The sequence below is a fragment of the Canis lupus genome, chromosome 7 (assembly GCF_011100685.1).
Source record: "Canis lupus familiaris isolate Mischka breed German Shepherd chromosome 7, alternate assembly UU_Cfam_GSD_1.0, whole genome shotgun sequence".
Taxonomy (NCBI): Eukaryota; Metazoa; Chordata; class Mammalia; order Carnivora; family Canidae; genus Canis; species Canis lupus.
In genome coordinates this window covers 19,021,911-19,048,202 of record NC_049228.1, presented here as the reverse complement: position 1 = coordinate 19,048,202, position 26,292 = coordinate 19,021,911, and the positions used below count along the sequence as shown (strand labels likewise).

The 26,292-nt window shown below is 34.3% G+C and overlaps 1 protein-coding gene across 5 annotated transcripts in view; it reads right to left on the bottom strand.

Moving 5' to 3' along the window:
- HMCN1 (hemicentin 1) overlaps positions 1-26,292 on the bottom strand; it is a 457,926-nt gene that overhangs the window by 89,365 nt on the left and 342,269 nt on the right. For all 5 annotated transcript variants that reach the window (XM_038542311.1, XM_038542313.1, XM_038542312.1 and 2 more), the window contains 15 exons: positions 25,917-26,062; positions 21,915-22,065; positions 20,164-20,358; positions 17,910-18,023; positions 13,445-13,632; positions 11,500-11,596; positions 8,786-8,947; positions 7,973-8,086; positions 7,655-7,857; positions 7,276-7,357; positions 7,039-7,170; positions 6,343-6,492; positions 3,527-3,686; positions 1,323-1,447; positions 918-1,101 (listed from right to left, as the gene is read on the bottom strand). In XM_038542311.1, coding sequence (XP_038398239.1) covers positions 918-1,101; positions 1,323-1,447; positions 3,527-3,686; positions 6,343-6,492; positions 7,039-7,170; positions 7,276-7,357; positions 7,655-7,857; positions 7,973-8,086; positions 8,786-8,947; positions 11,500-11,596; positions 13,445-13,632; positions 17,910-18,023; positions 20,164-20,358; positions 21,915-22,065; positions 25,917-26,062 — 2,203 coding nt within the window. The remainder of the gene's footprint in view (positions 1-917; positions 1,102-1,322; positions 1,448-3,526; positions 3,687-6,342; positions 6,493-7,038; positions 7,171-7,275; positions 7,358-7,654; positions 7,858-7,972; positions 8,087-8,785; positions 8,948-11,499; positions 11,597-13,444; positions 13,633-17,909; positions 18,024-20,163; positions 20,359-21,914; positions 22,066-25,916; positions 26,063-26,292) is intronic.

The window sequence follows — 26,292 nt, the reverse complement described above, 5'->3', positions numbered from 1 at the left end:
ACCTGATACTTCATAATTTAATCCCATTCAACACATACAAAGAAAATATTTCTGATTTATACACAGATTATTACTTATGTGGGAAATTTGTGAAGCTTGTAACTATCCATCACAAAACACAGATGCCTCAAATGCAATTTGTTTCACAAAGCTGATTAGGCATTGATAGTAAACCATTAAAAATATAATTTAAAAGTAAATATTTTTCTTTCTTTTTTTTTTAGGATCACAAATTTATTTATTTATTTATTTATTTATTTATTTATTTATTTTATTTATTTATTTGTTTTTAATAATAAATTTATTTTTTATTGGTGTTCAATTTACCAACATACAGAATAACACCCAGTGCTCATCCCGTCAAGTGCCCCCCTCAGTGCCCGTCACCCATTCACCCCCACCCCCTGCCCTCCTCCCCTTCCACCACCCCTAGTTCGTTTCCCAGAGTTAGGAGTTTTTATGTTCTGTCTCCCTTTCTGATATTTCCCACACATTTCTTCTCCCTTCCCTTATATTCCCTTTCTAAAAGTGAGTATTTTTCTAATGTACACTCAAAGAATGATGCTAACATGAAAATCACATTATTGTAGAATGCATCTTCCTATCATTTTGCCACAAAAAGTTTTATCTAAAATAGTAGTTCTTGGAAATACATATGTAATAGATATGTCTATCTATTAAAGACCTATTTTATGCAAATTTACTAAAACATGAGCATTTAAACAAGAACAAAAAAAATCATGTCAATTTTATAGTTGTTATCCTCCCTCTTCTAAAAAGATACTGAAAGGGAAAAATAAACAACCAATAGTAAAAATTTAGGAAAAAACATTTCTTAAACACCATTTTCATGAAGTTAGAGCCTACAATCACAATGCCTTTATCTGTCTAGCAAATCACACATAATAAAAACTGACCTGATAACCTGTCCTCCTGACAGCAACCGGATATGGGAGGAGAGAGGCAGAGGAAGTCCATTCTTTAGCCAGTTTATCTGTGGTGGAGGTGTCCCTGTGGCTCTGCATTCAATATTTATTGAAGTATCAACCAAAGCCATTAATTTCTCTGCTTCTTTTTTATTACCCCTAATTGCAGGTGGAACTATGTCATGCAGAAAATGAGAGAGAAAGGAGGAGGATGTATTACTAGATCAGATCATTTCAACTATAATTGCTCATACTGCTGCTTTTTATCCCAAAAGGAAACAGCAGTGACATCAGATTTTAAAACTAAGTACTTCAGGCACCTACTGCAGGACCTTTATTTCTACTGATAGATTCCTAAAGTAGCCGAGTCAAAAGAGAATGAAATTTCATATTTACCATAGACATTCAAGTTAAAAATTCGGTCTTCTTCTCCAGCAGAGTTAGTAGCAACACAAGTGTATTTCCCCATATTGGATGGGAGAGCTCCATAAATGGTTAATGTACTGCCATCTGCAGTCACCCTATAGAAAACGTCATAATAAAGGCACCGATATGATTCATGTGAAGCTAAGATGCTAGAAAACCCACTCTGGGTTATTATGTTCTTTAAAGAAATATTACCATAAAATGCATCTTCATCTTAGCTATATAATGGTTCATATCTTTTTCACTAAGTACAGGGAGGTCTGTTAAAGTCAGAGCTAGTAAAACTGATGGAGATTTCAGGCAACCAACTAAAATTCTACAGAACCAGATCAAATCCATGTCTTATATCTACCACTTCCTTATGAGAAAAATGGAAAATTAATGAAATCAGGTTGTGAATTTCTCTATCCATATCAAAGATGTGTTTTTCTCAAAGTTAGGATACTTTTCCTTAGTTACCAATATAAGGCTTGGATTAAATGAAGATTATTTAAAAATTCTGATATGAAATTTGAGGAATGTTATAATGAAAAACTAAAAGAGATTACATATTAAAAAACTATCAGAAAATAAAATAAAATAAAAAACTAACCTATACATGGTTTAGTAATATTTTTAATGAGAATAGGATAACTTACTTAAACTGTGACAACTATTATAGGGTATATTTTGCAAAAAATTTTCCACAAATTACTAGAGCTTTTCCTTTGTTATATAATAGTAGATAACTATAGTTAGATGATCAAAGATATCTAAGTTAAGATTATTGCATTACTGATTCCCTTCATGAGCTATTAATTACCAAACAAAATTTCCTGTTTTAGAAAGAGATTAAAAGGCTTTCTACTGTTATTCCTACAATAGTGGTTTTATTAGAATCTTCCAATGTCAAAAGTAACCACTCCATTTCTACCATGTTATGCTATTAAATATGATTATTGAAAATTACAAAAAAGAAAAATTACAATTTTATTATCTGAGTCTATTGTATTTTTTTATTTTCAAAATATGAATTTTAAAAATTTCACAGGGTTAGTCATTTGAATAAACAAAAAAGCAAGTTGCCATAACCAAAGGAAAGTAGTAAGTTGACTCTGAAAAATTTCTTTATTTGATTGGCAAATTGCTCCACTTGCAAACTATACATATTGTAGAGCCGTGAACAAATAATCAGTAAGCTAGATATAAGAAAAAGTGCATTTGGAATCTTATTGTAAGAGAAATGCAACAGATCATATATTCCTAGGAATAAATATTATCATATAAGATCTTTAGGTCCCATCATCTATCAGTACTTTGCTTGCAATAGGATTGATACCAGCTGATTTAATAAAAATAATTAAATATTTATTGATTATTGAGATACCAAAGAATTATTGTCCATACCAAAGAAATAAAACTTAAAAATGTATTTGTAAAATATTATTTGGCAATTTCCCAAGCTTCTAATGGGAACAAATATCAAATTTTAATATAAAGTGACTTCGAAGAAAATAACATTTACTTATATTTCTTTAAATTATGTATATTCAATTCATTGACTAGAAAACAGTCCAAAGCCTGAATTTAAAATATTGGTTTAAAATTATAAAGTTTGCAATACCGTTAATTAATGCCTACTTATACATATATTGTTCTTCAAATAATTATAATTACTCTGATATGTGTATACAATGGGGCTTTGTGATGAAGTGATTCATGAAGAGTAAAATTTTGGATTGTTCTTCCAAAGGCATTTCTTGTTGAAAGTGGCAGGAAGCCCTTACTATCTTATTATTCCATCTCTATATAGTTTGTTGCATAGGAAACAAGTATTGGTAGAAAATGGTATTCGGACAAATTACTACAAGGAATGAACTTGGTTATGATGATATTGTATTTTTTCAAAATGAGCCAAGCATTCATTCACACATTGATGATGGATAAGGAAAGAACACACACACACGCGCACGCACACACACACACACACACACACACAGAAACATACTTTTGAGCAATTGTCTAAGGAGAATTTCTGTGTCCAACTCTTTAAAATTTTATCTTTCTTCTTTCTGAATACAATGATAGCCAAGTGTCCATGAGACTGAATTTAGTATAATTCACGTGAAATTTGAAGCAGAAAGCATTGTAGAATACCTTACAATTAATGATGCAAAGATTCTTTTAAAACATACCGGATTCTTTCTGTTTCACTAGTATTTATGGGCTTTCCATCTCTAAGCCACTGAATAAGTGGGGTGGGAATGCCATTTGCATTGCATGCCAGCTCAACGTTTTCCCCCTGAAGAACACTCACTTCACTTGGAATTTCAGCGCCAGCGATACTTGGAGGAACTTCGGGGAAATGATTAAGATTTTCATTAACAAGGTACAAGATTATAAATTCTAACAAATACAACAGAATCATAGAACAAATATGCCATTTTTTATTTCATATTTTTCTTAGCTTATGGCTCAAGATCCAACTATTATTATCCTCATAAATTACTTTCAAATGAAGACTAGGTAGAGGGATAGCTTCAATATTCCTGTTGTATTTGTAAGTTGATACAATTATTTAGTCATGCATGTTAGTGATAAATCTACCTCATGGGTGCCCTTTCTGTTCAAATGAATCATTTCTAGATGAAATCCTCAACATAGTTTAGAATTAGTACAGTTCAGGAGAATGTTTTACAAAACCTTGGCACCAATGTCTGAGAAAAGTATCTAAGTTGGTTATTTCTTTCTTCATAATGCAATTAAAATATTATTTATTCTGAATAATGGAGAGGTTTGTTGTACATTTCAAGATCCAATCATTTTTATACTCTTTCTAGCCATCTTTGTTTTTCACTTTAATGATCTGACTGAGAAATAATGTGTAATAAAAACATTGAAAATGGCATCAAGCAGAAACACATTTGAATTCCTCTTCTAAGTAATTATGGTAGTGTGGGGGAAGTAGTTTATACCAGCTTTTAAGAGCCAATTTTATACATCTTCCCTCTCCATGTTCATTAACATCATCTTGGGAACTTGAAGTGGGCCATAATGGGGTTATTTACACCATAGAAACTGGCAAATGATTGGCAACAAATCAGGACGTTTTTGTCTGGAGGGTCAGTCATTAAATATTTAACAGTACATCACTTTACAACCTCTCCAAATCTCATTTTAGTCATCCAGTAGATAATAATTGTACCAAATCTGCAGAATTGAGAGTTACTAATTAGTTGAATCAAAGAGAGTTTTAATGAGACATCCTATAATGAGTATCTAATATATGACAAGCACTGGACTAGGCCCTGTACACATATTTGTAGTCCTGAGACATGATAACATATATTGTCTGGTAAAATGTTTGGTCATACCACATTCCCCATGATTAGTACTTATTATTATTAATGCATTGAAAGTTAAACATAATTTCTGACACTGAATCTCTGAATATTTTTCCCTCTTTGCTTTTGATATCTCAAAGCATCACATATCAGAGAAACCACCAATACTTATAAACATTTTAGTTTCTCTTTAATTTTAATTTTAGGTGACAGATTTTAATTTTATTTTACAATATATACATTTATCAAATCATTACATTGTGCACCTTAAACTTACACAATGTTATATGTCAATTATATCTCATAAAACTAAAAAAAATAATATTTTTGAAGTTTTAGCAGAATACAAAACAGGTAGATAATGCATATTCATAATTGCTTCTATAATTTATGAGAAATTCTTTTCCTAGTAACTAATAAAATTATAAAAAGCTAGAATTCAACTTAGTTTCTAGTTAGACTTCCATTTCAATGTAAACATTAGGCATAGGGCAGCCCCGGTGGCACAGCAGTTTAGCGCCACCTGCAGGTGTGATCCTGGGGTGTGATCCTGGGGACCCAGGATAAAGTCCCATGCGTGGAGCCTGCTTCTCCTTCTGCCTGTGTCTCTGCCTCTCTCTCTCTCTTTGTGTCTCTCATGAATAAATAAATAAAATCTTAAAAAAAATAAACATGAGGCATGAAGTAATAACCAGAGGTTTATTAAAAATCAAAAGTATGCAAGTTCTCTCTCCAGTGCTCAATATTATGCTGGAACATAGGAGGTGTTAATTAAGTTAATTAAGTGTTGGATGAACCAATGCTCCTTATTCTCACCCCAGAATAGTATAAGAATCATGCTTAGTTGAAATTTACCCAATTCCTGACTTGTAGTTAGAACATACAATCTTTTCATTATTTACATCTTATTTTTTTGTAAAGATTTTATTGATTTATTTATTCATGGGAGACATAGAGAGAGAAAGAGAGAGAGGCAGAGACATGGGCAGAGAGAGAAGCAGGTTCCATGCAGGGAGCCTGATGTGGGACTTGATCCCAGGACTCCAGGATCACACCATGGGCTGAAGGCAGATGCTCAACCGCTGAGCCACCCAGGTGTCCCAAGTTACATCTTATCTACATAAACAAGAACAGATTTATAGGTGTGGCTCAAAATAAATTATACCAGATTAAAACAAATAAGCAATTCAATAGAATATATACTATTGGAAAATATTCATTTCAGTCAGCATGAAAAAGACAGATTATGAAATTTCTATTATTCTTTTTTCCACAGTTATGGCCATTTTCATGAAAATACAAATCTGATAAATATAGGACAGAAAATGGAGAATATTTTTTGTGTATCTAAAGGTATTTTGTAAGTCACATCATTAGGCTATATAACTTAGTGTTTATAGCTCAACAAAATTGGAAAAAAATCTGAAAAATACAAAACAAAGGTATTTTGAATCAACTGTAACCGAGGAAGCCTTATTTTATACTACAGATAGAATATAATAAAGAAACTGAAGATAGTTCAGAGTGCACCTCACATACTTTGCTGGTTTTTTAAAAAAATTTTTATAGTAAGCTCTATGCCCAATGTGGGACTGAATTCATAATCCTGAAATCGATTCGCATGCTCTACTAGCTTAGCCAGCCAGGTGCCCCCAGACTCCACTTACCTTGAATTGAAAGAATGTAATTTTTCTGTGCTTTTCCCTCCATATTTGATGCAATGCATGTATAGTTTCCACTATCTGAATGCTGAGACCGGGCAATTTGAAGTTTGCTACCTCCAGACAAAATATGTACCTCAAGTGAGTCAGAATTTTCTGGTGGTGAAAACAAAGCAAAACAAAACATAAAGAATCTTTTATTTTTAATATCTCTATAATTCACCATAATATATAATATTTTTTGAGGTTTATTTATTTGAGAGAGAGAATATGAGTGGGGAGAAGGGCAGAGGAAGAAGGAGAGAGAATCCTCAAGCAGACTCCTCACTGAGTGTGGAGCTGGATGTGGGGCTCGATCCCATGACTCTGAGATCATGCCCTGAGCTGAAATCAGGAGTCAGCTGTTCAACCAACTGAGCCACCAAGGCACCCCAAATATCTTATTTTTGCAATAAGTAGATTTCTTAAAAGTTCCTCCTTTGTACTTTTATTTTAAATGAGAGCCATCTTTGTTAAAGGAAATGGGAGAAGTCTGTAATGAATAACTATTTTATGTGTTTATCCTATAAGTTTATATTCCAGTTAGTTAGGCTTTCTGGACTAAATACAGCTATAAGCATAGTACTGAAAATGTGCTAGTTTATTAATCTGGTAAATTAAGAGCAAAAGAAAACAAAGATGAAAAATGCACAACTGTATTACCTATGGGCTTGTGGTTCTTTAACCATGCTATCATGGGAGGCGGGATTCCAGTGGCATCACATGTTAAGGTCACAGGATTGCTGATTGTCTCAACAACCACTTTATTTTCAGGTCCTTCGATACTGGGTGGCACTGTGAAAAGACAGAAGAAAATCATGTGTCCTCGTTAAGCTAATTCAGGACACTTTTTATTTGCATATCTGGGGAAAAAGAGTTGTATTAGAGGCAGATGCTCACCATATACATTGAGGTGGAAATTTTTATCATCCCGTCCTGCTACATTTATAGCTCTACATACATACTGGCCTGTGTCAGATACCTAAAAGAAAAAGATACTATTGTATGTGCTCCATTAAATTACAGATGACCAATCACACTATTCTGGTGTAGATTAAATCATCAGTCATCTTTATGCTCCAATGCCCCATTCTAATTGCCTTCTAAAGTCTTGCTTTTTTTTTTTAAATAAAAATAAAAATAAGGTCAATAGCATTGATGATGAGTTTTTAAATAAAACTCATTTCTCACTGTAGTAAAGGTAATATGCAACTATCAATTCTTTCTTCTATAATCCCACCAATGAGTCATGACACACAAACAAGAATAAAAGATGTACCTCAGCTTTCTTGATGTGCAGCATTTGTCCATCTGCTAAAATCTCCAAGTGAGTAGACTCCGTTATCATCTGCCCATTCTTATACCAGGTGATGACTGGAGGGGGGACAGCATTTGACTCACACTCCAGTGATGCCGAGGTCCCCTCTCTTACATTAACTACAGAAAGAGATTCACTGCCATGATCTTTAATGCTTGGGGGCACTGAGAGAGGGAAACAAGAACAGAAGGTTGTTGTTTTTTTTTTTTTTTCATTAAGATGCTCAGATAGAAAATATCTAATACCAGTTTAAAAATGAAAGAATTTTATGAGACAAACCATAAACAGTCAGGGAAACTTTTTTCTTGCTTTCACCAGCTTGGTTGATAGCTATACAAGTGTATTCACCACCATCAGATACCTTTGCCCGAATTATTTGCAGAGTTCGACCACCTGTGGACAAATACAATGCAAATTGAAGAGTGACATAGGGGTTGTTTTAATAACTATTTATCAGTAAGATAAACAGCAAAATGCATCCTATCTCTTATAGTAAAAAAATTTCTCATTCAAAATGAAAGAACTGAATTAGACTGAGCATCTTTGATCCTTTTCCTTTGATCTCAGTATTTATTCTACTTCTTTACAAAGGAAGAAATTCATAAAATTTTTCTCTCTAGTAACCAAACATAGATAGTAGAATTGTTTGATACAGGTTCAAGTGAGCAAATAGCAATTGTACTATAGTTAAAATACATTAACAACTATTTTCTGAGTTTAAATCTCCCACAGTGTAGAAGTGATTGTCTGTCTATCTATCCTCAAGGAGCTTTAGGATTGATTAAAAAGAAGCAGTGACTTTATCCAGTGAAAGCACTATTTGTTAGCCTATCACCCCCCAAGGAATTACTAAACAGTTTGTCTCTAAAAGTTGTAATTTCTTGAAAGTAGACTTTGTCGTTGTACATTCCCACTAAAATAAATCTATACAATCTTATCCTAAATGGCCCCAGCTGGATAGAAAGAGGCATTCAGTGTGAACAAATAATAGCAAGACCAAAGTTTGGAAAGAGAGATAAGCTGATGCCATTGGTATTGAAAAAAAGTGAGAAAGTTTTGCCCATCTTTTAAAAGTAGTAAGTTCCTCCTTACCAGGCACAATAAGAGCATTTGTATTTAGCTTGATAGGCTGTTCATTCTTAAGCCAGCTGAGATCCGGAGGTGGAAAACCAGAGACCTCACAGGTTAAAGAGATGAAATTGTTCACCACAACAGTGAGATTTTCAGGGTTAGGACCAATGACACTCGGAGGAACTATAATAGTAAATACATTAAAAGTGAGATGTGATATGATCAGTAATACATATTCCAAATTTTTAATATAAACCTGACCACTATAATCTGCTAAAGCACTGAGTTAGTTAATGATAGTTATTTAGCTTTCTTAGAATTCAGACAGAATTATTGTGCATTTTATTTGTAAAATGTAGGTGGTAATTCTTAAGGTGGTTTTCTCAATGTATAAAGAAAGACCTAATAGTACTTTTTGTTCACTACATTTGAATATTCTTATATTTAATATTATATCTTTTTAAAAAATATTTTATTTATTTTTTCATGAGAGACACACAGAGAGAGGCAGAGACACAGGCAGAGATAGAAGCAGGCTCCACGCTGGGAGCCCGATGCAGGACTCAATCCCGGGACTCCAGGATCATGCCCGGATCGAAGGCTGGTACTCAACAACTGAGCCACCCAGGCGTCCCTTAATATTACATCTTCAAGGTTTTATCTTACTGCTTATAGCAAAGTAAAGTAGAAATTTAATTTTAGGGTATCTACCAACAAATTACACCGGTTATTTTGACAACATAAATAAATGACATCAAGATGAGCAGAAAATTTAAGAAATAATACTATGATTTATTGCTTAAAAAACAGAAAGAATTCCAAAAGCAAAAGCAGTGCAGAGAAAAAGTGTAGTAAAAAAAGAATGAGATTAACAATGCAAGGCCATTTATGCATATTAAATCATAAACACATGGAAAAATGGATTTTTATACGAACACGTAGACATAGAAGGTATAATATCAAACACATTTGAAGGTTTTCCATGAAAGGAGAGGGGAAACAGTAGCAAGAAATGGGCATAAATATGAATGAATACATGAATGAGTATTTTAATAAATAAAAGTAAAGATGGGTCTTGTTCAGGCCAATGATGATAGTGAGACAGGAACAAAGAGATGCAATTAATATAATACTTTATTATACTAGGACTGAGATCTTAAAACAACATCAAAAACCAAAGCAGGGATGCCTGAGTGGCTCAGTGGTTGAGGGCCTCCCTTCCACCCACGGCGTGATCCTGGAGTCCCAGGATCAAGTCCCGTTGGGCTTCTTGCATGGAGCCTGCTTCTCCCTCTGCCTGTATCTCTGCCTCTCTCTGTGTCTCTCATAAAAACAAAAACAAAAACAAAAACAAAAACCACCTAAGCAAAACATCAAAAAGGCAAAATCTGGGAAGCCTGGGTGGCTCATTGGTTGAGTGCCTGCCTCTGGGCCAGGGCGTGATCCTGGAGTACCAGGATCGAGTCCCATGTCAGGCTCCCTGCATGGAGCCTGCTTCTCCTTCTGCCTATGTCTCTGCTGTGCTCTCTCTCTATTTCTCATGAATAAATAAATAAATAAGTCTTTAAAAAAAAAGGCAAAATCTCTTTTACTCTCACATGGTTGTTACTATCACACCTACTGTGTGTGTTACTCATTGTGCTAAGCACTGGGAATAAGATAAAGATGTTTCAAATGTCTGTTCCACAAACACCAAACATTGCTGGACATCAATACTCCCTACATATCACACCAAAAAATAATATTCATGATGCTAAATAAAACTCTTCTGGAGGGAGAAATTTTTCATGAAATGTCCAATTTCAGCTATTTCCAAAATGAGCTGGAATTCTGTATATGTATCCCACATGTAAAGGAAATCTTTTATAATGATTGTCTGCCATTTCCAATTTAATATTCTCAAAGCAGATGTGTGTCATAAAACTAAAACTAATCATTTGTGATAGACATCCAACTGCTTTTTCCCCTTACTCTTGCCTAAATATCTCAGCAGCATTTTAGCAAAAAAATAGTATTCATGCTGTGTCTAGAAAACATTAAGAACTTAAAATTTGATGAACAAATTAGGTGTAGTGATGGTTTTTAGGAATTATTTAACTCCAAGTGTGCCTGGGTGGTTCAGTCAGTTAAGTGTCTACCTTTGGCTCGGGTCATGATCCCAAGGTACTGGGATTGAGCCCTGCATTGGGCTCCCTGCTTAGCAGAGAACCTGCTTCTTCCTCTCCCTCTGTCTACTGCTCCCCCTGCTTGTGCTCTCTCTCTCTCTTTCATTCAAATAATAAAGAAAATGTTTTTTTTTAAAGAATTGACTCCAAAAATGACTTCTTCTTCAGGTAGTATACCTAACTAACGTAACTCAATGTGAATTCTCCCTTTGAGGGCAGAAACTGGTTCTAATCAGGATTATTGGGTAAGTTTTTATGAGGAGAAGAGCTATATTCAGTTCTAACTTTATATAAACATATAATTTGGGGGATTTAAAATTTTGAGTTTTTTTCACTTTCAAATATGTAAGAGTATTTTCTCCTAAGGAACAGAAATAATCTAAAAACAGGCTTCCTAGAAGATTTGTCCTTTACTATGTGATGAGAAGAGACACAGGAGATTGAAAAAAATGCAAGCTCCACACATTGTTCAAGTTAAAAATACAAAATATGTGTCTACATAATCTAAAACACAGTTTTCCTACTTTTTCAAGCATACTCTAAGAAATGTTATTGGAACTGAGCTCTTACCATGAACATTGAGGTTAAAATATTTTTTGGCACTTCCAGCTGTGTTCTCAGCAATACACACATACCTGCCGATATCTGTTATTTGAGTGTTCAAAATCTAAGGAAAAAAAAGAAATTCCAACTGAAATTTTTAATAAAGTAGCTTTTCATAATCATCATTACATTTCAGAAAAAACAACACATTCTTCCTGGTTAATACCGGATGGACACATGACAAATTTTTGTATCTAATAGTGCTCACACTAGCTTTTATTAGTTGGGTCAGTCAACTATTTATTTATAAAGATTTCCCATAAGAAAAGGCATTTTTAAATGTACTTGTTATATGCGGACTACAAAAATCTCAATTATTCTTCCTCTTCCCTGTTACACCCCTGGCAATGTGACTTTGAAGTTCCTTGCATTAAGAGGCGGAGTAAGATGTGGAAATTATGTTGGCCTTGTGAATGGCTCTGCTCAACACAGTGTGATGAAAGTGACAGTGTGCCATTTCAAACCTAGACCTAAAGAGGTCTAGTGCCTTTACTCACTATTTCAGAACTCAGCTACCGCCATGTGAAAAAGCAAGGACTAGCCTGTTGGAGGGTAAGAGAATCACAGGAGGTCAGAATCAGTGCCCAGAGCCTAGCCAAGACCAGCAGAGCCACTTACTCAACTGATAGCATCTAGACACTTGAGACCAGAAGAATTACCCAGCCAACTAGAAGACTTATGAACTAAAAAAAAAAAAAAAAAAGCTTATTGTTTTAAGTTCTTGTTTTTGAGTTCTTTGTTCTGTACAGCAATAATTGGCTAATATAACATTTATATTTATTTTCTTAGGCAGAAATTTCTATCCATCTATATATCTTTTGGCCAGAGACATAGAAACATTTAAACATTTTGATAGACATTGTATGACATCAAATCAATATGGTCACAATGCTTAGAAAATACTCTGAGGATTCAAGTTATTTATAAGCACTGACTCTGGTTCTTGTGGGTGTTTTGTTTTGTTTTGTTTTAAAGACAAAAACTCCCTAAGATATGTCCTGTGTTGATAGTTATGCTTAGATTCTTGGGCCAACTAAATATATAGTTATTTTTGACCACATACACCATTTATGTGGTCAAAAATAATTTATTAAGTTATATCCTAACAAAAGAGTTGGTGTTGTTTCTATAAATACATAACTTTGTTTTAAGACATTTAAAAAGAAAAACATAGACATGGCCATTGATGAACAACAAATCAGGATATTTATTTGGTTTTCATTAGTTATTATCAGTTCCTTACTATTACAGGGGAAGTTTAACTCTATAGGGGACCTTATACCACCTAGGATTCTATCAACAGAAATATGCAGTTGAAAGGATTATACTAATTATTATGTGGCTTTTATCACAAAGGCCATCTTGTAGCGAATTTAAGGGTGTGCATGTGTTGAATGTACAGACAGTTTTTGTAAGAATTCACACAAAATTGTTAACAGTGGTCACCTCTGAAAGACAAATACCATATGATCTCACTCATATGTGGAATTTAAGAAACAAAATAAATGATAATAGGGGAAAAAAAAAGAGGTAAACCAAGAAACAGACTCTTAACTATAGAGAACAAATTGATGGTTACCAGAAGGAGGGTGGTGGGAGGATGGGTGAAACAGATGATGGGGATTAAGGAGTGCACTTGAGCATCAGTTGATATATGGGAGTTGAATCACTAATTGTTCACCTGAAACTAATATTACACTGTACATTAACTAACTGGAATTTCAATGAAAACTTAAAAAAAGTAGTGATCACCTCTGGTAGGGGGGAAAAGAATAAGTAATTTTATTTTATATTCTTCTTATGGCTAGTTATTTTTACAAATATAATATTTATATACCAATAAAAATGACTTTTAAAAGTAAAAAAGACAAAGTCAAATAGCTCTTTTAAAATAAGATTTTTTTACTTTTACCTGTAGAATTCTTCCATTAGATACAAACTTATGATGCTCATCTTCTAGCAAAGGCTGCCCATCCTTTTGCCAGGAATTCCTTGGTGCGGGGCTGCCACTGGATAAACACTCCATCAGTGTGCTCTTATTCACCAGCACAGTGACCTCTTCTGGGAGATCACTATTTGCTCCCTTAATAACTGGTGGCACTGATAAATGATTGCAACAAAGAGATATTGACAGGAAATAAGGTCTTTTCCCATTTATTCTAGTTTTCTAACAGCTTTAAGAAGTATAGGATGATAATAGAAGAGCAAAGTTGAAGATGAAACCAAGATCGTTGAATAACATTTTACACTAATAAATTAGGATGGTGATAAAAATTGTGGGACTTTGGGTTTACTGCCCTACCTTAACCCATTCCACAATTTTCATTCCTATTCAACTCAATCCCAAACTGTCCCCAGTTTCTCTGACCTTGTTTCTCTCTCAGCCCCTTGCACTATGCCTTCTGGGTTTTCAAGCATACCTGTAAGTACCATCCACGTGAATGAATATTTAAATCTATTTTGTCATCTAGACAAGCCAGAAAATTTACATCTTTATAAAGTGTATTTGGAATTTACAAATTTGGTCTCATTTGCAAGGGAACTGTCTGGGCTACTTAAATGTATTCCTCGAGCCCCAGTATCAGTGGTATCAGGATCACCTGGGAGCTGGGTTAGAGATGAAATATTGGGGGGCCACTCAGATCTCAACAGTCGTCTTGGCCATTGAGGACTATCTTGGCCCTTGATGGGCCAAGAAATTTGTGTTTTAAGAAACTCTTCAGGTGATTCTTAACGTACACTACAGTTTGAGGAGTCATATTGTAGATTTTTCTACATGTATTCATTTTCATTTAACATAATACCACTGGATCTAGGTACATATCTATCCTATGCTAGTCAGTTATGAAAAATCACATATTACCCATAAAATTTTTAAAAATGGAAATGTTACATAAACTAGAAACACATGTGTTGGCTGCTGTGATAAATGTAGAAATTCATTTTCAAAGTGAATAATCATTTTATTTTATTTGGAAAGCTTAGCTATTTTGTTTCACTCTCTTAAAATGTACCATATCCTTAGCAATCAGTAAAGACTATATACTTAAGGCAGATGAAGTCCTGTGGTATTTAGTCTTTCAAAAACTAAATTGGAAGTCTGTAAAGAAAATAATCAAGGCTACATGGTACATAATAGGATTTCAATGTTATTTTGGAAGCAAATTTTCACATTCAAAGTTATATGATTCTTACTATACTCTAGGTAACAGAAAATATAACTTGAACTGCAGATTAATAGGAAACTTGAACTTCAGATTAAGTGAGCCTATAACTAACCCCCAAATTATGAAAACGAATCAAATGAAATGTTGGGACATAAAAATTCACTGTTTTTTCTCAACTTCTGCCTGGAGCTGAACCATCAGGAGATACCAGGAGGTGGTCTACAGGTCCAAGGTCTGACCTGAACAGGCCTCCACCAAAGCTCTTTGGTCTGACCTTGCCTCCAGCTGCCATGCTCCATCAGCTGGCTTACACCACTCAGAATTCTTCTGAGTAGAGAGCTCTGAGTAGTATGTAGGAGGTGAGCATCAAACATTGTGAAACATCCCTAATTTAGACAGAATTTTGGGTCCAGTTTATTTTTGTTTCATTCCACCTCTCTAAACCCATCCAACATTCTTTCCAACCTCCTCTTAATTAAAGTAGCTGAAGGGGGATGAACATCTACCTTTAACTACCCAATCCTTAAATTCCCTTTCAATTTAATTGACTCCTAGTCCTTCCCAAACCATATTATCTTGCTTCTTTATCAGATCCTTCTATTCTGTCTTAAACTAAACTCTTTCCAAACTTAAGTCAAATTAAGCTAGATAGTCTAGGATGCTCCTTCATTGTTCTTGGTGATGTTAGCACTGATTTTAATTGGTCATCTTCTCTTCCCTTTTCCTTTTCCTTATCACTATCTTGTAGACTTTAAAAATCTATTTCGATGACCAATCCCCCCCAATTAGTTTCATCTCTACTCCATGTAAGTCAGCCCTAGACAGCCATACTGTAGACCATTAAACATTAACACTCTTCCTTCTGCAAATTATAAGCTCCCTGAAAAAGGACAGATGTCTACTATATTCACTGCTGTATCCTTAATGCCTAGCACATAGTTGAGTACATCAATAGATATTTGACAAATATATGATATTTGAACTCTAGTGTTTTCTTTCCTCTACCTCTTTTCAGGTTTCCTTTATTAGCTGCTCTTTGTTTGCTCTGAAAATTCTAGCCCTCCTACTCCTTCTCCACTTATAATTAGCCCATCAGCCTTCTTCCATCATTTTTCCCTTTTCCTGCCCAGACTCCATAGTATCATTTCATAGGGGTCATATTAGTGATGCTCTGTTGCACTGTACATTCTATGGTCTTTCACCCTCCAGTGCTTCCACACAATATATATCTGGTTATCTTGTGGTACAATATCCTCCCTACCCAGAGTGAACACGCTATTTTTTCTACCTCTGCCTCCTGTTTACTGGGATGCTGTAGAAGGAAGGGTGGCTTCAGAAAGTAATAACTGAGTCAATTGGCTCCAACTTCAACAGTTGACTATCACATCCTCCATGGTGTTAATCACTAGTCTTTCCTGTTTTCCACAGGGCCAACTACCCCTACTATTCTTTATCTTGTGCTCATACTTAATGAAAAAGACTAGATACATTTCATATGCATTTCTACATTTCCTTCCTAACTATTCTGATGAATGGCAATTCACTACCACAAAAGGCTAATTAACCTCTTAGTTCCTTGATTGCATTTTTCACTTGTTCTAGGACCTTGATCCATGAATTCCTGCAATTTCTTCCACTCCTCCGCAAAACACACTTGAAAATTTAATTTGTCCCTTTTCTGTTGGATCATTTTCTTTGGTCTGTAAGCAAATCTTTCCTAAATATATTTTCTCAAACAACCTGTCTATCCTAAAACTCTACTCCATCTCTTCTGTCCTCTGCAAAATGTTTTTAGAGTATTCTATATTTGTTTCCTTTTCTTTCTGATTAGTCGCTCAAGATTTATCCTTTTGTCCTATGGCTTTGTACCACACCAGAGTATTTAAATTGATCTTTTGAATTTTATCAATGATTTCTTAGTTTTAAAGCCAAATGGACTTTTTCAGTCTTTATTTTCCTAATTTTGCTTTAGCATTCAATACTTGATCCACTTCTTGATAGCCTTTTCCATGCTTTGGATTCTGTGACATAGAATACTATGTAGTTTACTGCTTTTCATGAAGTTCTTGGGTTGTTTCCCCTCTAACTCTGTTTTCCTTTTCCTTTCTCCAACTTGTTAATGATCTCATTATGAACTTCTTTTGACCTTCTACTTTATCTATGACACTTTCTGTTGGAAATCTCACACTCTTGAATATCAGCTTTTGTTGATAACTTCTTAGTTGAGTCTTTCTTCTGTGTTGAAGTTTCTTATTTTCAATGGCCTCTTCTCAGTATCTTCTAACATGCCCAATTCAGCATGTCCCAAACAAAATTGACTTCCCTTTTCCCCAAATAATGTTTTCCTCGGTCTTCTATTTTTATTATTTTTGCCACCATTTTCTTAATCACTCAAAGTAAAAATCTCAGTGTCATCTCATGCTCTGAGACAAGTGATAATACTTCATATTACTTAATAACTTCCTCTGTAAACTCATGCTAACTGCTTCTTATACATTCTACTCCCACTTCTCTAGATCAATCTCTTCTAATGGAAGCAACTATTTGTTTCACAGCTTCTAGCAGTATTACCTCTCTTTCCTCTTCAAGGTATAATACTTCTTCCATCTCAGTCCATGCATTCAGAGGTGATCACTGTGGTCTAGGAGTAGGCACATAAACTAGGCCTTGAACAGGCTGCTAGCTTCTATAATTGGTTCAGGGATAGAAATGTGATTCATGCTTAACCAATTAAAGCCATGAAAATCCATGCATTTCAGTTGTAAATACTGAGAAGAGCTTTCATTTGGATATGAAATTAGAAGGATGTAAGACTAGAGCCACTGAGGGCTAACTTGTCATTCAAAGGGTTCTCCCACCTAAGAGTGATGTTCATAGGGGAAAAAACCACGAGAAAGAGGAAACAAGTCTGCTTGACCTCTTTTGTGCCACAGAAGTCAGGTATGACTGTAGCCAGCTCTACTCTGAGACTCTTTGGGTTCATGAGTCAATGAATTCTCTTTTTTAGTTTAAGCCAGTTTGTTATCTCCATACTTTAGGAGTCCTAACTTATGTGTTCTCAGTTTGTATAAGATAATTAATTCATCAGTAGAACTATTACTTTCTGATTATCTCTATAGTCCTTAAAGTGCTTAATGCAGCATCTTGTAAATATTTCACTCAAAAAAATTTTGAGTGAAAGAATGTATGACAAACAAAAGAAAAACTCACAGAGTACACGAACGTCATACTGAAGGGAATCTTCTCCAGCTTCATTCACAGCCACACATGTATATCTACCCGCATCTTCTACTTTGGCTCGGGGAATCTGTAACACTCTTCCTCCTGAAAACATATTCCCATATGTTTACTTCTCTAAATCCTACTGGTCATAAACAGAGATGCAATTTTTCAGGCCTAATGACTTCCTTACAATTTCTTTCAAGGTTCTTATTTCATCTAATGATTCAATTTTAATCTCACATACCATTTGTATGACAAACACCATATTAAAAGTGATCCAATATATGAATCAGATCTTCTGAGAGATAAATAGCTCACGTGGATTTTTCTCAAGAGGGCATTGGTGATCTATCCTCTCATCACATTCCATGTGGAATGTTATTATGCAGTGGTTTCTTGATTTTACAGTTTTGAACACATGTAAAAGAAGTTTACAATGTTTGATGCAGGTATAGGTTTGAGAAAGTCATAGCAGGGATGCAAAAGGTATAAAGTATATTATTACACATAAATTTTTTTTCACATATAATTTTAGAAGAATAACTCCAAACATTTTTAAAACTTTTCATGTTGATATAATTTCAAACTCAAAGAAATGTTTCAGTAACAGTATAAAAATTTTTCTGTTTATTAATTATTTATATTTCACTCCACTTGTTTTATCTTTTTGTTTTTAAAGGTTTTATTTATTTATTCATGAGAGACACAGAGAGAGGCAGAGACACAGGCAGAGGGAGAAGCAGGTTCCCTGTGAGGAGCCCAATGTGGAACTTGATCCCAGGACTCCAGGATCACGACCTGAGCTGAAGGCAGATGCTCAACCACTGAGCCATGTAGGTGCCCCTTGTTTTATCTTCTATATATATATATACACACACACACACATATATATATATTTATGTATATATTTTATGTATATATATGTATATATTTATATATAAAATCTTTTCTGAACTATTTGAGAGTAAGTTTGAAACATAGTGCCCCTTTACCCCTAAACATTCATAAATCTGTATTTTGAAGGAATAGACAAGAATAATCTCTTATGTAACTATAATATATTGATCAAAATAAGGAAATGTAAAATCAACACAAAACTACTAATGAACTCATAGTCCATGTTCAGATTTAATTTTCTTTACAATCTTTTATAAATATTTTCCCCAAGCCTAGATCCAATTTTGGATCACATAGCACAACATTTTGCTCTCACTTGTATTTAGTCACTTTTAAAAAGTTTTTTTTTGGGACACCTGGGTGGCTCAGCAGTTGAGCACCTGCCATTGGCTCAGGGCGTGATCCCAGATTCCTGGGTTTGAGTCCCACATCAGACTCCTTGCATGCAGCCTGCTTCTCCCTCTGCCTGTGTCTCTGCCTCTCTCTCAATCTGTGTGTGTCTCTCATGAATAAATAAATAAAATCTTAAAAAAAGTTTTTGCAAGATATTCTTTTATTTAATTGAAATAAGGGCAGCCCAGGTGGCTCAGTGGTTTGGCGCTGCCTTCAGCCCAGGGCATGATCCTGGAGACCCGGGATCGAGTCCCACATCAGGCTCCCTGCATGGAGCCTGCTTCTCCCTCTGCCTGCATCTCTGCCTCTCTCTGTTTCTCTCTCTCTCTCTCTCTCTGTATCTCTCATGAATAATAAAAAAAAATATTTGAAATAAAATTTACATACTATGGAGTACACTGACTTTAGGTATACAATCTGGTAAATTTTGACAAGCCTATTTGATACTTGTTAAAATTAAATAGAATCTTGAGAAGATTATGATTCCATAACACTTTAAACATCTTTTTCTACTAATAAACCATGTGATAACTGAAATATTAGAAATAATCATAACTATTGATTTGTGATAAACATATTTAATAAAGTGAGTAGTAACCATTTGCAAATATATTTTAGAATTTATCAGTAATAATGTGTAGATGATCTCATCACACTATTGGAGAAATGGAGCCTCATAGAAGCCAAAGGACTTCTTAAGTTGATAGAGTGATCCTGTAGTAGATCTGAAAGTTACCTAATGTATTCCAACCAATTGTCAGTTCTCAGCCTAGACTCTTCTAGCTTGAGCTACACAGATTCCAGTGGCATTTGCGTTTGGCACCCTGTGTCAGTTAAATTAGATGGCCAGAAAGCTGATCAATTCAACTGGCCTAATAAATGAGGAGAAACACATATGGCAGAGACTCAGATTTTCACCCTGATTTCATAAAGATTTCATAGCAATCTTTACCTGGTAGAATCAATACTCTATCACTCGAGGTCAGAGGACGGCCATCTTTGTACCATGTCAGTGTAGGAGGAGGAGCAGCATTTGTTTCACAGTAAAGAGAAATGGGGTTGTTGATGATCACATCCTTAGCTTCACCACTTCTACCAGTATCCAGCATGTTTCCTATTTCCCAGAGTTTCTGAAAACTCGGAGGAACTATGGAGGAAAGATATGACACTTTAGACACATGTGAATGCTAGGGTTAATTAAACAAAGATCTTGGCTGTATTTTCACAAGGATGATTTGTAAGTGTAATAAATTAGCAACGTGAAAATATTTTCAAGTACTTACACACCTACCAACTCTAGCCCTGAGCCAAAAAATGTAGCAGACAGAAGTCAGACTTGGTTTTCATGTGGAAGAACAAAAATATAGGGCTAAAATTGCCATTCTCATGTTTTGCTCTCCCTATTACAGGTCTCTAGCACTTAAAAGATGAAGGTCCTATTCTTAGGGAAGATCTACTATAGTATGCATGGCTAAGGAATATGATCATAGCAGGGAAAACTAAATTTTGAGGAACCATTCAAAAATTCGGGCTCAACAGAGAGCATCTGTCAATGATTTGTCTTACTAAGAAGCCTAAAGAAGTTATGCAATCAGGATTAATAATTCCAGTTGCAAAAATAATAGGACATTCTCAAATATTTCTGAGGGACAAGCATGAACTTTCTAGAAGGCAATTTTCCTGCACATCAAAAGCATTAAAAAAAGTACGTAACATTTGACCTCAAATTTCCACTATTAGCAACTTATGAATAATCACAGATGTGCGAAAGTTTTATGTATAAAGATGTTCAGTGAAGCATTACACAAGTAAGTGAAAACTTGGAAACCACCTAGACATTCAACATTAGGAGTCTAGTTAAATACATATTTTAATACTCAACTGATAAAACAAGTACAGTTATTAAAAAACATGTGTTAAAACATATATAAAAACACAAAAGTAACAGTATCAACAACAATAATAGCAGGTACCACTTCTTAACCATTTTGCTAAGAGTTTTACTTAATTTAGGTTATTTGGTACTCGCTATAATTTTACAAGACATTAATTTTAAAAGCAAGGAAACCAAGGCTTAAAATATTTAGGTAACTTGCCCAACTCAAAAAGTTCATAGGAGCTACATCATTTAATTTCAAGTCTGATACTTTAAATTCTGTACTTTACTATATTTTTTTGCCTTCCATGTTAACACTATCAAAAAACTCATGATAAAATATTAGGGGAAAGCTAATATATAGAAAAGCCAGTATCATGTGATCCCAATTTGTAAATGAAGTATACTTCACAAAAATGTATCAGAAGGAAACATAAGAATAACAGAAGTAACCCTGAATAATGGATTGTTTTATTCTTTGTTAATTTCTTAAGCCCAAGGTTTCAATAATGAATTTTTATTATTGTCAACAACAAAAAAATATATTTATTTATTTATTTTAAAGATTTTATTTATTTATTCATGAGGGGCAGAGACAGAGGAAGAGGGAGAAGCAGGCTACTTACAGGGAGCCTGATGCAGGACTCCATCCCAGGACCCCAGGATCATGACCCAAGCTAAAGGCAGATGCTCAATCATGGAGCCACCCAGGCACCACCCCCCCTCAAAAAAGGTATTTAAAATAAACCAAGTCAAATCCCTTTTTCATAGCTTTCATTCATAGACCATATAAGCTAACTTACACATAATAAGCCTATTATTATTACCTTGTATATTCACATCAAAATCCAGCTCATCTTCACCTGCAATATTAGATGCAACACAAGTATATCGTCCAGTATCTGATATCTGAGCCTCCTTTATTTGAAGTGTGTGTCCACTTGCAGCAATATTGACATGATCATCTGATTTAAGGGGCTGTGATTCAATTATAATAATGTTACCTTAAAGTACACTAATAAATTCTCCAAAATATCATACAGTTGATACTTTTTAGGATTCCTTAATAAATAAAAATAAAATTATATTTGAAAGACTCAAGACAACAATAATTGAATTAATTTACTCTGATTGAACTTTTTGAGTAATCATATTTTTATTTATTGAAAATACTGCTCATATATTTTACATCTGTGCCAGGTATTTCCAGGTGGTACATTTATATAATAATATATAAATGTATATAAACAATGAAAAATATTCTTAGATATCATATCTATTTATGTTGGAAAAAATCATTTTCAGCTGATACTATTTTCAGCTGAAAATGTATCAGTACCTGATACAGTATACTATAATTCTGTAGAAAATGCTAGAGTTTTTAAATGAAAGATTGAGAGCATTAAGTCTGATTGAGAAACATTACTTCATAAATGGAAAATTTTAACCTTGAGATATTTGTACTACAATGTTTGATTCACAGTATTACTATACTTAATGGCACATTAACTTACAGATATTTGTATTATGATGTTTATTAATAACATCATCCAACACTTAATAGGATATCTCTCATCTTCTAAACATTTCCATTTACAATAAGTTTCCACATTCCTTGAAGATTTTAGCTTCTGGCTCACTATCATTCCTTCTTATAATATTTTTCTCTTAATTCTTGGTGACTTCAACACCCAAATAGACAGTCATCCAATGCTGTGTGCTCTCAGCTCCTTGGCAATCCTCTCTCAGCCACTCAACCAGAGTCATATCAGACCTTATAATTACCAATAACCACATCTCTTTATAATCTCACTTTCAAGTTCTCGCTTTCTGACTACTACTTCCTAATTCTCTAACTCACTTCCCTCTAGCATCCCAACTCCAGTAATTTTTTTGGTCCCATGAGAGGATCCTCAATCTACAGATCTTGCAATCTATTCAGTCACTCACTCTCTTCTATTATGACAATTGCTCCTTGCATAACTTTTAACTCCATCTGCCTTCTTTCCCTCTAGTTTGTTGCCCTGGTAAACCACTAACTCTGGTTAAAACCAATCTGTCCATTCTGAGCATCTTCTGGTCTACTCAAGGACATCCTTCCAGCAACTATGCCCTCTTACACCTGTAATCAATATCAATTGATTTCTTCCTACTGGATGATTTCAATCTGCATATAACATACTATAATTTTCTCCATTAAGAAATCTCTTTAGAATGCAGTCTATCTCCACATTTTTCTACTCTCCTTAGAATTGATGGCTTTAAAGTGTTTGCTGCATTTGCTATCTCTGTTTCCTTCCATCTTTTCTTGAATGTACTCCAACAAGACTTTTACCATCTGTACTTGACTGAATGCCATTGTCAAAGTCACCAACATCCACGTTGCTAAATTTACTGGTCAATTTTCAGTTTTTATTTTATCTGATCACTTGCATTAAATAGTTTAGCTTGTCTTCTTCATTTTGAAGAACTTTTTTCCCCTATCTTTTGGGACATTTCATTCTCTGCCCCACAACCTCTAAACATACGAGTTCTCCAGGGATTAATCCTTGGACCTTTTATCTTTTTATCTAAACTCATTCTCCTATTGATCTCATGTAAAATATTGGACTCATCTTTGTCTCACAGTTTTCCCTCACATCCTGCTACCACCTTTGTCCAAGCAACTACTATCTCTCTTCTGTAGCACGGAAATAAATTCCTATCTGGACCTTCTCTATCTTCTATCAATACAGAAGCCATTTGAATCCTTTTAAAACCGTAAGTCAGATCATATCACACTTGTGATCAAGATTTTCCAGTAGATTCCTATCAGAATAAAGGCCAACTGGTCTACAAGGCCAGGTGATCTGCCTCTCCATTAATCTTTTTGCTCATAACTTCTTTGTTTTCATGGATCACTGCATTACAGTTAACATGCCTCAGGGCCTTTGTCCCTGCTATTCACTCTATTTTAGACTATCTTATCCTCAGGTATTTTGCATCTGCTTCCTCCATTTTCTTTGAGTTTCTGCTCAAATATCACCTTATCAGTGAAGCCTTCCCTACATAAATAAGAGACTAGAGTCCCCATGCTTGCTATTCCCCTTTCTAACTCAGTTTTCTCCATAACATTTATTTCATCTGGCACATTATATGTTGCACTGGTTTGTTTGTTTAGTTTTTGCCTCTCCAAACTTCACATGAGGAGAGATTTTTGTCTGTTTCCTTCACAGCTATATCCCATGCACCTAAAGTATGTGCTCAGTAAATAATCTGGGAATTAATAAGTTATTATTAACATTATATCATTTATATAAATATAATTTAAATTTTCTATGCTAAAAGAAAAACATCAGAGCATGAATAAATAAAACTCAAAGATTCTAATAAAAATTATTGTGGCAAAAAATTATTGTGTGGCTAATATGCCCAATATTTTGTTAAATGCTGTTTCACTGGAGTAGTGCTGCTTATATGAAGAATGAAGTAACAGAAGAAAGGGTACTCATTTTTAAAATTTTATTTATTTATTTATTTATTTATTTATTTATTTATTTATTTATACTTATTTTAGAGAATCAATCCTAAACCCTGAAAAATTTAGTAGTTTAACTAAAGCATCATAATTGGATCAATTTCAGAGTCTATATTTGAAACTGTAATTTAATCATTCATTATGATTTAAAGAAACAAAGCTAGCTCATTCCTAGTGCAATTCTAGTCTTTAGCCAATTTTTATGTGTGTATGTGTTTGTGTGTATGTGTGTGCATGTGTAGTAACTAAAGGAAATAATAAGGTTTTAGGTAAAATAATAAGACTTTAGAAGAGAAAGAAATTATCCAAGTAAACCCATATAGGATTAATATTGTACCATGAAGTATACTTCTAGTGAGAAAAGAAATTATAAACAGAACATGGTGGGAGTTCCATATTTTTTCTTTTTCAATGGCTTCCAGATGAAACTTGCTTACTTTATAAGAGATGATTTTTTTTTCTAGCTGCCAGTGTTGCAAAATCTCTGTGATCTGAAAAAATAAAGCTATATCTTTCTGCATCTTAAATCATAACTCTGACCTGAACTTCTACAGTTGGAATTTAACTGGCCATTTCATTGATTATGTGTACAACAGGATGAATAGCAGCTTAGTTATGCCACATCTGTATTAAGCACAGTGTTAACAGCAGTTAGAAAAAGAAGAATCTATTTTTGTGTAAAAATACTAGCAACATGTAACTTTAAAACATGAATGAAAGAGAAAGAAAATAAGTTGAATGAGAAATAAGGATGTATGGTCTGAAAGTCAGATCACATATGTGCCTTTTATTTAAAGTTTCACATTGCCCCCAGTTAACTGAATCAGGTACTTAATTACCACATTTAGCTATTCTTCTTCCTTTTGTAATCTAAAACATGTTTCCTTTTGTAAAAGAATTAAAGGTGTTTAGAGAAAATTCTTAAAAAACTCAGTACCCATGTTATACCTATCATTTTAATCTGGCTTAGCACTATTCTATGTTTCTTCTCTACAAAGTTTGCTTACTCTGTAAAGCCCCAGAACATAAAAACTGTTCCCCAATAGGAAGGTGGTTGGAGTTTCATACATGGCTGCTAATGTCCACACAAACAATCCTTCAAACTTTCCAGTGATGGAATAATGCTAAAACTGTTGAACATGTTTCAAGTTTCTTTGCAGTTTCATATTCTAGGAGCATGGGATTGTGCTAGTTATAAGGTGACACTGATTCTCTGAGTTACTTGTATCTGCGTTTTTTCTTTTAAAAAAAATTCAATTAAGCATTTTTATTTTTCAGAAACTACTAGCAAAGGAGAAAACATATGACTGACCTGTCCATCCTTATACCAGCTGAGAGAGGCAGAAGGAATTGCGTAAGCTTCACACTCCAAAGTCAGAGTATTGTTAACTTTGATCTTCACTTCTTTAGGGGAAAGACCTGGCCCCAGTAGGTCCCCTTTATTGATGATGGGTGGAACTGCATAAAAAATGAATATTTGTAGAGTTAAACATTGGTTCTTTTAAATACATGGAAATCACACTGAGGATTACTTAAGAAGACAAGGAAGTAACTGAGGCATTTGGTATGCTCCCCTTTCACCACAGACCCAAGTTAACATCTTGTGAAATGGCAGTGCTCAGAGACAGAATTTGAAGGAAAACAGCTTTCTCCTTTCATCATTTTAATACTGTCAATGAAGCTAAAGT